Source organism: Ipomoea triloba, chromosome 5 (assembly GCF_003576645.1).
Source record: "Ipomoea triloba cultivar NCNSP0323 chromosome 5, ASM357664v1".
NCBI lineage: Eukaryota > Viridiplantae > Streptophyta > Magnoliopsida > Solanales > Convolvulaceae > Ipomoea > Ipomoea triloba.
Window position 1 is genome coordinate 20,497,083 of NC_044920.1, and position 12,409 is coordinate 20,509,491.

At 35.4% G+C, this 12,409-nt stretch overlaps 2 protein-coding genes across 5 annotated transcripts in view; both read left to right on the plus strand.

Annotated features, from left to right (window-relative positions):
• Positions 1-5,246, plus strand: part of LOC116019531 (ubinuclein-1-like) — a 14,929-nt gene extending 9,683 nt beyond the window's left edge. Inside the window, exons 7-15 of one of the 3 annotated variants that reach the window (XM_031259787.1) lie at positions 251-332; positions 420-529; positions 652-738; positions 2,939-3,064; positions 3,366-3,482; positions 3,573-3,620; positions 4,362-4,463; positions 4,599-4,896; positions 5,050-5,246. In XM_031259787.1, the coding sequence (XP_031115647.1) occupies positions 251-332; positions 420-529; positions 652-738; positions 2,939-3,064; positions 3,366-3,482; positions 3,573-3,620; positions 4,362-4,463; positions 4,599-4,896; positions 5,050-5,087 (1,008 nt within the window). In that variant the 3' untranslated portion in view covers positions 5,088-5,246. Of the gene's footprint in view, positions 1-250; positions 333-419; positions 530-651; positions 739-2,938; positions 3,065-3,365; positions 3,483-3,572; positions 3,621-4,361; positions 4,464-4,598 lie in introns of all 3 variants that reach the window. The other 2 variants (XM_031259785.1, XM_031259786.1) reach the window with 2 other exon arrangements.
• A 61-nt stretch (positions 5,247-5,307) lies between these two features.
• LOC116019532 lies at positions 5,308-9,825 on the plus strand. Of its 2 annotated transcripts, XM_031259788.1 has the most exons (3): positions 5,308-5,757; positions 8,209-9,200; positions 9,241-9,825. In XM_031259788.1, the coding sequence occupies exons 2-3, from the start codon at positions 8,853-8,855 to the stop codon at positions 9,661-9,663; spliced, it is 771 nt and encodes a 256-aa protein (XP_031115648.1). In that variant the 5' UTR covers positions 5,308-5,757; positions 8,209-8,852; the 3' UTR covers positions 9,664-9,825. The 2 variants fall into 2 exon arrangements, with proteins under 2 accessions (XP_031115648.1, XP_031115649.1); XM_031259789.1 differs by lacking the exons at positions 8,209-9,200; positions 9,241-9,825 and adding an exon at positions 6,687-8,112.
• Positions 9,826-12,409: the final 2,584 nt, after the last annotated feature.

Below are 12,409 nucleotides of genomic sequence, written 5' to 3' on the forward strand. Positions count from 1 at the left end.
GGGGGGGTACGTCAATGGGGGTGGGGAATTTAACTTGTGGCTTTCAACCAAGAATCACGGGTTTATATGGTAGTGTCATACATTTTCTCTTTTCTTTCATCATCTTTGTCTATTCTAAACTTGTTTTCCATTGCACTGTTGGTGAAGGGATGGTTTTGATGGGGTAAGTTATCATATAGAGGTCTTCTCTTTTTTACTTACACAACTAATATTACTTTTTATCGATAACAAAAGGATTCCTTTCATGCAGAGAAGGGAAGCATCTAGTGTTAGACGAAAAGGTACAATGCTAGAGAAGGCCATCAGAGACTTGGAGAAGATAGTTGCAGAATGTATATTCTGTAGTCTATGACTTCTATAGTATTATTTATGCCAATCATCTTTTGTGTTAAATACATTCTTAATATCTTAAATTACAGCAAGGCCACCTAATACCGACGTTCAAGAAGCTGATAATTCATCACAAGCTATCAAAAGGAGGTTACCACTTGAAATAAAGCATAAGCTGGCGAAAGTTGCTAGACTGGCGGTAATAAGCTATCAGGATTTGATTTTATATAATGCTTATGAGTTGTGAGCTTTTGGCTCTTATTGATTTCTTTTTCTCAGACCCCATTGGAAGTTAATTATTGTATTTTTGGATGGTTGCAGCAGGCAAGCCATGGAAAAGTTTCAGATGAGTTAGTAAATCGCTTAATGAGTATTGTTGGCCACTTGATACAGCTCCGGACATTAAAGGTTTTCCCCCTCTCTTGTACAGGCTATGTGGATTCCATTTTAAACATTGTTCTGAATATGTTGACCCACTGGTTCCTACCATGCTTCTTTTTCCTTGTCAATAAAATAGTATTAACATAGCACAGCTAAGATCCTATAATTTTTCCTGTTTCTATTAGTGGGAGATGATACTTTTGATTCTGGGTGATCAGTGGTGAATCCTGCAAATACATATGTGTGTGTGTGTATATATATATATATATATATATCTATCTTTGAAGTTCTGAGTTGCTGCTTCTTTTTTTTTTTCTTAATTTGATTTCTTAAATATCTATGAGAAATTGTTGATGATGCTTAGATAAGAATATACTAAGTGTGCTGAATGAGCAGATATTAGCGGGTGTATAGTTTGCTGGAAGATATTTTCCAAGGAACTAGAATTCCTAAAAGTGGAGGAAAATTGAATTATGCTTTGTTTGGTTCATGGAAAATATTTTCCAAAGGAACTTGAATTACTCAAATATGAGGAAAATATTTTCTTTGGTCATCTTAGGTATTTTTTTTTCCATGGCATTTGGGAACAAAGTTCAACCTAGTATGATCAAACTTCCTTCATATTACTCTATTGTCTTGAGCATAGTTTGGAGATGAAAGTTGTCAAATAATGCTTATTTAACTATTGCCACAATATTTATTATATTATTATAATAAAATATATAATTATAATATTTTAATTTAAAAATCTTTAATTTATAAATTACTACTCTATATTATTTTTAGAGTTAATTTCAGAAATGGTCCCTTGACTATTGACTGAAGAGATTCTGAAAATTCTTGCATTAAACATTATACCAGCATATATACAACCTACCCTAATAAAAGAAAGAACTAATTAGCTTAGTTCTTTCCTTAAAATCTGGTAATTGAAAATCAAGAAACTGATTCATAGGAGATACTGAAAATCACCCTCAATCTCTCCATTATTTCTAACATATTTTCCTAAATTAAATTCCCTTACTTTGACTCTCTACTACTCAATACTCCCTCTCAACATCACTACATCAGAAGCAGGAGGCAGTTTAGAAACTAAAGAAACTGTGGCAGTGAATCAGTGATTATAGACTTTTAATTTGACCATAATTGGTTCCTTGACTATTATTTTGTTCCAGATTTGATCATTGGGTTAAATATTCGTTTAGTAGGTGTTAAATTTAAGGGTAAAAATCTAAAAGTAAGTCATCTTTGATTCTAATGGCGATGGTTATGGGTATTGTGTTGGTTGAGGAGGTAATGGTGTACATGCAAAACAGGCTAGTTCTGCAGGCCTTTGGTGGCTTCAGTATGTTCCTCTATAGCCTTGAAGTGGCTGTATATGCCTTTGAAGGGATAGGAATAGTGTTGCCATTAGAATCAGAGATGAGAGACAAGGCTAAATTTGGGGGAGTCTTGGGTTTCTCAATGGCCATCATTTCTCCGAACTCTGATAGACAAGGCTAAATTTGGGAGTCTTGGGTTTCTCAATGGCCATCAATTCTCTGATGTATTGAGTGTTTGGAATCTTCGGTTTCTTGGCATTTGGTGATTAAACAAAGGATATATTCACCTCAAATTTGGGACAGGGACTTATTAGCAGTTTGGTCCAAATTGGCTTATGCGTAAACCTTTTCTTCACATTCCCACTAATGATGAACTCAGTGTATGAATTTCTGGAGAGATGATTTTGCCATGCCAGAGTTGCTTGTTGTTGAGATGGGCAATGGTGTTTGGGATGAGTTTGATGGCATTGCTAGTCCCCAACTTAGCTGACTTACTTTTACATTCTTTCCCTTTTTAAATTTAATGCGTACTAAACGAATATTTAATCAGACGATCAAATCTAGAACAAAATTAATAGTCAAGGGACCAATTATGGTCAAATTAAAAGTCAAGGATAAAAATTGTTAAAGGTCAATACTCTAGGGATCATTCCTAGAATTAACTCTTATTTTTATCATCATTATTATTGTGTAGGGGCATATTGGTCTTTATACTCTTTATTTCTTACAATTCCAAACCCAACTAAACAATAGTATAAGTATTCTCAGTAATTTCTTTTCCACCAACCAAACAATGGAATCAATCTTCTCAGTAATTTTTTTCCATGGAATATAAATTCTTTTACTCAATTATTTTCAACGAGCCAAAAGAGCATTCAGTTGATCTGACATGTTTTTGGATGCAGAGAAATTTGAAGGCCATGATTAACATGGGGTTGTCGGCAAAACAGGAGAAAGATGATAGGGTGCAGCAAATAAAAGCAGAAGTTGCAGATATGATTAGGACTCGAATTCCACCTGCTAAATCTAAGGCGTGTTATTGTTGGGTTTCCTTCACATTTGTCCCTTGTGTGTTTAATCTCCTAGTTTTATTTTGTTCGCTTCCCATTACATTTTCTTTTTAATAATTTGGGGGGATTTGGTCTTTTTGCTGTGATAATCCTGAAAGCATATGAACCTTTTTGGTCAGCAATATAGGGAAGTTATCTTGTGATTATAAAATTTAATTCAATGGAATTCTCGATTTGTTTTCTTTATGACCCCTCTGTAATCTGTATTTTTTTGCCCCTTCTGTGAATTCTGATGATAAATATTGATTCCATCTATATGCAGACAATTGAACAAGAAGATAGAACTATGGAAGATTTCCAAGATGTCATAAAAAAAAGATATCGCATGGATAATGCACTAGAAGACAAGATATGTGACCTGTATGATCTTTATATTGAGGTAAAGGCATTTTGTTCACAAAGATTGTAAAAGGTAGGTGCTTTGTTGGAAATATATGTTTAGTTGTTTACAAACTTGTTTAAATTGTAGGGTTTGGAAGAAGATGCTGGTCCACAAGTCCGAAAGCTGTATTCAGAGGTAGATTGTACTCTATCTGCTGTTAATATTTTTGCAACAGTTTGGAGACTTAAATATTAAGAAGGCTGCTACTAGTTCCCTCTTCTTTGCACTATAGTTTGAAACTTGGAGGCTGCTTGGCTCTAGGAATGAATGGATCTTAAAATGGATATCATTTCAAAGTTAATTTGACCCTAAAATGCAAGAAAGAAATCAGAATGAAATGATTCCATTATGAACCAATTTATGGGTAACAAATGCTACCTAATTTTCCGTTCTCAAATATATTGGATTAGAGTGGATACTGTAGACTGCTCAAGGTTTCTCTTCTACTTGGCATAATTCAAATTTCTCTTTAGCTAGTTAGCTTCATTATTTCACCCCTAACATGTGTTTTTTGCTTATTTTGATGACATTCTGGGTCAATTGGCATTGATTATTTCATTTATTTGATACTTGATAGGGTAGGGTGCAATTGATTATTGTCTGGTGGGTTACAATATAACAAAATACTGTCTTTAGGAGTTCACAGCTTTTCTAGAAACATTAACTAGGATTGCACCAGAGGATGTGTTTTTGGTGTGAGCCAAAATCTTTTTTAAATGAATTTTTAGTTCCTTGATAATTAAAACTTCCTTGTGTAGAATTTTTGGTTGTTTAGAGAAACAAAATTTTATATGGCAACTTCAGATTCGAAACAGTACGAGTTTGTCCCTTGTGCTTAATGTTGCAATATATTATGCGCTGCTATATATTGTTTAGCTTGCTACGTATTGGCCAAATGGAATCATAGACAACCATGGGATTAAACGAGCTATATGTAGAGCAAAAGATAGGAGGAAGGCTTTGTACAATCAACGCAAGGTATGCTGTATGCTTTACAGAAAATACATACATTATGCATTTACTAGGATTTAAGTTTTTATAAAATGTACACATAATGCAACTCATAATAGGTTTTAATAGTTTTAAATGTTTTGCGGTGTCTTTTATGGTTAGGAGCGAGAGAAGATTGGAAGGAGCAAGGTGTCGGGTTCTAAGGTTGAGGTCCCTTGTGGAGTAGAAACTCCCATTCTTGCTCAACCAGTGCACACCCAAGAGAGGTCGGCAGTTAATGCAAGAGATCATGTTTCAACTTCAGCAAATAAGCCAGTGCCCAATACTGAAGCAGTAAATGTAAATGCAAATGCAAATGCTGGTGTTCCAATGCCTGAGAGAGTGAAAGGAAGTTCCAGCAGTTGCAGTGATATGCCTAAAAAGAAAGCGAAGAGGAAACCGGAATCAGAGTTGAATGAAGGTGAGCAGCGGGCAGAGAAGATGAGTAGTTCCACACAAGCAGTAGCTGAGAACAAGTGTCAAAAACCTCTTGCTGCTGCTCATGTCAAACCTACTTTTCAACCTGTTGGTCCTCCAAGCTTTGGACCGCTGATATCATGAATTGTTTTTGTAGGTGGAGGATCACATGACATCGGTATAGGATATGTCTGACCCATGCTTTTGAAAGTAAGTCCAGGCAAGATGCCTTTGATTTAATTCACTTCACTAGCTATGGTGGGTAGCTTCACTTATTGTGAGGTGTTGATAAAAAGCACTTTGTAACGGGTTAACGTGATATAATAAATTAACTAGTATTTTACCCGTGATGCACATAATAAATATTAGAAATATTTTTGTTGTGTTATAGTGAAAAAAGTATTATAAGTTCTTTATGATAAAGGTAATTTAAGTATAATAAATACATACATGAATTAAAATTTTATTTGAAAAAGTAAAAGTTATTAAATAATAGAGTTAATACGACTTGAGGTCCCCGACTATTGAGACTTTGCCACCTATGGTCCTAAACTTTAAAACTGAATATCTATGGTCTCCTGAGTTTCAAAAGGTGACCAAATGTAGTCCTATTAGTTTCATCCGTTTGCAACGTGAAAAGCAAGGGCAAAGTTGTATTTTTAAGTCAATTAAAATAATTCAATAAGAAAATTTCAAAATTCTCAATTACACGATGAAATAAGAAATTAACCTTAAAAGCTAAAACGATGAAGACAACTTAAAAACTACAACGAAGAAGAAATCAAAATTACAGGACGAAGAAGAAGATGAAATACAACAATTTTACAGTTCAAGGTGATGGGTTCTACACAACGACATGAAAAAGGTAAGTGAAGTACTGATTTTGGTGGGATAGAAGCTGATGGTATTAACGCTTAACTATATTATGCATTTGTGTTTATGGGTTTACGCATATCTGAACCTATTGGTATGCTTGAAGAATAGGGATCATTAATTGGTTTTTTTTTTTTTTGTTTTTTTTTTATTTTAATTATTATTATTATTATTTTTTTGCTATTTCGTGAAAAGCAGTAATGGGAGCATAGGGACCATTTGTTTGTGATTTTTTGTTGTTTTGTGAAGTGAAAAAGCAAGAATACATTTTTTAATTGAAAAGCTATTGCATTTGTGTTAGTGAATACTAGTACTGTATTGGCTTTAGTAAAAAGCAATAATATATGTTATGGTTCAAGTGAAGAATTGTATGCAAGTGAGATATAGTACTGTGTTGGCTTTATTAATGGGGACCACATACATGTTACTCCATCCGTCCCGAATTGGATGTCTCATTTGCTTTTTACACGTTTTTTAAGAAATTAAAGTAAATGTGATGTGCTTTCCAATTATGCCCCCAACTTTTTCACTTTTGGAAATAAAAGCAATAAAGAAAGCAAAAGTCATAAGGGTAAATTGGGAAAAGTAGAATGATGGTGATGTTCAATTTTGGAAAGAGGACAACATTTTGGAACAAAGTAAAAAAGAAAGTAAGACAGGTAAAATGGGACAGAGGGAGTATTGTTTATAAAACAGAGAGGAAAAAGTGTATGGGGGTGTCATGGGACCACTTGAATGGGGTTAGGAAACTTGCGGTGCCTTTGTAATAGGGAAACCAATACTGCGTTTGTTTACTTTTAAATGCATAGTTTAGTGACTTATTTTTTGCCATTTCCATTACTTTGCAAATAAAGATGGTTTTAGCCTGACTTTAATGCACAGTTTAGTGACTTATTTTCTGCCATTTCCATTACTTTGCAGATAAAGATGGTTTTAGTCTGACTTTAAAGCATGGTGGGAAGATAAATATAACTCGTCATGCTAGTTATGTAAGATGGGAGATAAGTTGTTTCAAAAACATGGATGTCAACGAGTGGGGGTTATTCACACTTAGAGATAAGGTTAAGGAGTTAGGATATGACAAAATAGATACTATGAAGATGTTTGCGAATATGTCAAATGAGCTGATAGAGTTACTTTCAGATGCTGAAATATGGAATTTAGTCAAAGAAATAGAGTTACATAACAAAATAGAGATTTGGGTTGTGAGCGGTGAAATTGAAGGGCAAACTGATAGGGATTTAGATGAGTCAGGAAGTGATTGTGAATGGGAATATGATGCTGAAAATGATGAAGCTTTATTAGATGACATGGAGTTTGAGAGAAATGTTGATCCAAATGCAGAATTTGGTGGGATAGAAGCTGATGCACCTGTTATACCAGTGCAGTGTGATAAAAATTTAGAAATAAATTTTTTAGATGAAGGCAATGACAAAGATAGTGATAGTGAAGAACAACAAGAGTACAAGTTACCAAAATTTAAAGGCAAAAGTGAGATGGCTTCACCAAAATTCTGCCTCGGCTTAACCTTTGGTTGTAAGGAAGACTTTAAGGAGGCAGTTTATAATTATGCAATTGCTAATGGGAAGGGATTAGTTTTTTTTTTGAAAAATGACAAGATAAGGTGCATTGTTGACTTGTTGAGTGTAGCAATGTAGATTGTCCTTGGAGAATTACTCTTAGGAAACAAGCAGCAGAAATGGATTGGAGGATAACAACAATAAATGACACACATGATGGGTGTTGTTGGAGTAACACCAACTATATGGTTAACTCCACTACAATTGCTAAACGGTGGAAGAATGAAGTTGCATCACATAGTACTTGGACACCCTCAGAATTTCTAAAAAAGGTGTCAACTTCTTATGGATTAGCAATATCAAAACGGCAAGCATATCGAGCACTTAAAAAAGCAAGGTATGCCATTCTTGGTGAGGAACATGAGTGTTTTGATAAATTATGGAGTTATTGCATGGAGATTCAAAGGACTAATCCAGGTAGCACTTGCCTTGTGAAATTGAGTGATCTGTTATATGATGGAAAACAGAGGTTTCTAAGATTTTACATGTGTTGGGAAGCCTGCAAACAAGGGTATAGGTACTGTAGGCCTATAGTTGGAGTGGATGGGTGCCATTTAAAGGGGCTGCATGGGGGACAATTACTATTAGCCATTGGTGCTGATGGAAATGACAGTGTGTTTCCCCTAGTATATGCAGTAGTAGAAGGAGAGACAAAAAATTCTTGGAGTTGGTTTTTAGAGAACCTAAGAACGGATCTATCAATTACTCCTGAGGAAGAAGTCCAATTAACTTTCATTTCAAGTATGCATGTATCAATTTGTTTCTATTGCCAGCAATCCATTTATATTCTGCCAGTAGTCTCACAAAGTTTTTTTCTCAGTTATATTCTGCCAACAGTTATAAGAATCATTTTTTTTTTGTAGATAAGCAAAAGGGTTTAATCCCTGCTTTTGAAGCTATTCTGCCCGCAGTGACTCATATGTTCTGTGTACGCCATCTACATGGGAACATGAAACAAGCTGGTTTTACTGGAAAGGCAATTAAAGATGGATTATGGCAAGCTGCCAGGGCCACCACGGTTAATTCATTCAGAGCAGCTATGAAGAAATTCAAGAGCATTGATGGTAAGGCATATGAGTGGTTGTGTGACAAGCATCCCTCGGAGTGGTCCAGGTCACATGTTACTACTTCAGCACCTTGTGATATTTTATTGAATAATATATGTGAGTGCTATAATGCTGTCATTTTGGATGCTAGAGAGCAACCCCTAATTAGTTGCCTTGAAACATTGAGAAAGAAAATAATGTATAGGTTGTATGACTGTAGGAAACAAGCAATGAAATGACCTCTACCTATATGCCCTAGGATTGTTAAGAAAATATCTTTGAATGAAAGATTAGCTGGGTCTTATGCAGTCATTCAAAGTGATGACAACTTATTTGAGACACGAGGGGTAATGAATATGTTGTTTGAGCAACATGATGTTGATTTGGGTAAAATGACTTGCACTTGTAGGAGTTGGGAGTTGAGTGGTATACCATGTAGGTATGCCATAAGTGCTATATAAATGAAAAATGGTAAGGGTCCGGTGAATGAGAATGTACACCCATCTTACTTGGTTGAAACATACTTGAAGTCATATGGAGGTAGTATAAAGCCCATGGCAGGTCCTAATGAGTGGCCTTCAAGTGATAAAGAGCCCCCACTTCCACCTCTGTACACTGCAAAACCAAGAAGACCCAAAAAATTGAGGAAAAGAGGATGTGATGAAGTATCTAAGAAAGGAGGTGATGAGGTATCCAAAGATGGTATACATCTAAGAAGAAGCTTTGTTAAGATGCACTGCACCAAATGCAAGAAAGAAGGCAATAATAAAAGAAAATGCCCTGATAATCTTGCTGTTAGGGAGAGATTGGTACTACATATCTTACTATAATTTTAATTGTTTGATACAGGCAAATACAAAGAAAAGGGTCAAGACTACCAGTAACATTGCACCACAACTAGTAACAGTTGATCCCCTTGCAGTAGGAGCTGATCCACTTCTAGTAGCAGTTCATCCACTTCAACTAGGAGCTGATCCACTTCCAGTAGCAGCTGATCCACTTCTAAATGATGATAGTTGGTTGGCAAGCATAGATATTGATGCAATGGTGTCACAATTACTTCAAACTCCACCATCATATCCACATGTTAATGTTGATGAAATTGCAATTATAAGTCAGCCACCTACAATTGGAGAAGAAGAAGAAGAACTCAATCAAGACCAAGCCATCAACAAGGTAGAAGTAAATTTGGAGAAGAAGAATGAAGGCGAAAAACCAATTCAAGTAGCAGCTAGTAGAAGGAAACTTGTGCCTTTGAAATCTAAAAGATAAATCTGATCCACATCTGATTGTAATGTTTTATTTTTGTAAGTGGTAGCTAACAATATTTTTTGCAATCAAACCAGTTGCTACACTTATAGTACTAGATGTGTTTTTGGCAACTTTAGTGCATTTGAAAGACAACCGCATTATGTTTTAATGCTAATGGTATTTGGAAGAAGCACAACATAATGTTGTAATGTGTTTTTGTGATTTAGTTGTTTGTGTTGTTTTTACTTTGCCATTTATTCAATTTTTTTTTTGTGGCATTTAAGCTAGCATCTGCAACAACAAGTAATGTGTCTGCTTTGCTTTGCAAGGAAAGGAAAAATAAAGGCAAGCTAAGTAATATTTAATACCCAATAAATTAATTGCAGAACTAGAGTGTGACCATTTGGCCAACTATTATCTAAATAAACCATCATGTTAAGTTATTTGGCAATCCTGGCTAAATCATCTAAACATTCTACACTGTAACTGTGGCATTTACATGTTTTAATGTTAATGAACAATCCAACTAAATTGATAAACATATGGAAATCCAAAATCATAAACCGATAAACATTTTACATTTTACTATTCCAAATAAAGTTACAACATCAAATCCCTGGGAGCATTCTAACCAATCTTACTGATTCATTACTATAATAGCTAAAAATATGGTATACAAATCCAATTACAAATACTATTACAATTGTGAATTTGCAACAACTCTTAACCCACACGAAGTTAGACTTCTTTTTGTTATTGGAAGCTTCTAACATTGCCTTCAATTTCTCAATTTCTTCTTTATCTCTATTGATCCTTTTCAACAGACCCCGGAATTATACTGGTTGCCCTTGCACACATTGGAGGATCTGCCCAATCAAAGAAACCACAACCACTCCTTCCCTAAAAAAAAAATTAAAATACAAAATTTTGTAATTCCACGAAACAAATTCAACCAACATAATTAATATACAAAAAATTGCACTGTACTCACCAAGGATTCAGAACATTGCCAAAACCTCCTACCAGGATTGCGATCTATCCAAGAAGTTTTAATCACCAACTCATTCCCACATTGACATAGTCGAATCTCTATGGAATCCCTAAAATCATATCTCCTCCTTGTATTGCTTGAAAAAGATGACATTATTGATGATGAGTTTTCTTCCATACTGCTCAATTTTGTTGGGAAAAATGAGTTAGGGTTTGCAGAAGATGAACGGGAAAGAAAGAAGATGTGTATTCTGGGAATAAAGGATAAATTTTCATTTATAAATTAAAGAACAACATATAAGTACTGTTGAAATTATTATATTAGTGTGTTAGGCAGTGCTGCAATATTAGTGTGTTAGGCAGTGCTGCAATATTAGTGTTTTAGGCAGTGCTGCAATGTGTGTTTGGTAGTGCAACATTTGTTAGTCAGCAGCATGTTAGGCAGCTGCAATATTAGTGCTTTAGGCAGTGCTGCAATGTGTGTCATTCTGGAAGCTCAGGATTCTTGTATTTTGTTGGAGTCACTCCAAACTGACTCCAAACTGCTGCTACACACATCACCACGAGCCGACACGTGAAGCTCTTTCCGGCAACCTTTTTCAGCGAAAATTTCCAGATCGGTCTATCCCCTTGCTACAACCCTATCCTGATTTTCTCACATTTGATTTATCAATATGGCAGATTAGGAAACTATCACCAGTGTCCATGTTCAACCTTCTCTCCCAGTTCAACCTTCTCTCCAAGTTCAACCTAAAGTCTATTTTCCAAATCTTTCTAGGAGTTTAACTATCACCAGTGAAAAACTCATTGGTTCCCAAAATTATCAAGATTGGGCATTAACAGTAGAACTATGGTTTATGGGCCAAGGAGTGGTTGACCACCTCACTACTACAGCAGAAGAAATTCAGCATGAAAAGGATATTTGGAAGAGAGTTGATGCCCAACTTTGCAGTCTATTATGGCAATCTCTTGCCCCGGATTTAATCCCCATGTTTAGACCTTTCAGAACCTGTTTTTCTGTATGGAAACAGGCTCAATCTCTTTATACAAACGACATCTCTCATTTTTATTTCATTGTCAATAAAATACTAAATGTCAAGAAGTCATAAATGTCCATGAAAATTTTTTTGGGGAAAATCAAAGGACTCATGGCTAAATTCAACAAACTCATGCCTATTGGAGGATCACCTGAAGAACAACTTACTCAACGAGACAAGTTCTTTGTTGTTCTCACACTTGCCAAACTTGAACCAGAATTTGAGCAAGTCAGAAATAGTATACTTGGAGATGGAGTTGTTCCAAATACCAAAGAAATGTTCAAAAGACTTCTTCAAGTCTCCTCCATCCATAAAGGAAACACATCAACTGTTGTTGATCATTATGCTCTCACTACTCAAAGTTACAATAGAGGAAGAGGTCGAAGAAGCAATCGAGGTGGCCGAGACGGAGGACGAAATTCTACCCGTTTTTGTGACTTCTGTAACAAATAAGGGCACACTCGTGAGGTTTGCTGGAAAGTTCATAGGAAACCAACTATGGTGAATATAGCTCAGTCTGCGAATTCAGATACACAAGTTATCTCAAAGGATGAGTATGCTTAATTCTTGCAAATAAAGGCTGCCAAGACAACCATTTCTCCAGACAACACCCACACTGCTCTTGCTTCACAATCAAACTCTGTTTGGGTTTTGGACTCTAGGGCCACTGATCACATATTTGGTAATCCCTCTTTTTTTCTCCAAAATTGATTTCTCCGATTCTCTTCCATCTGTTACCT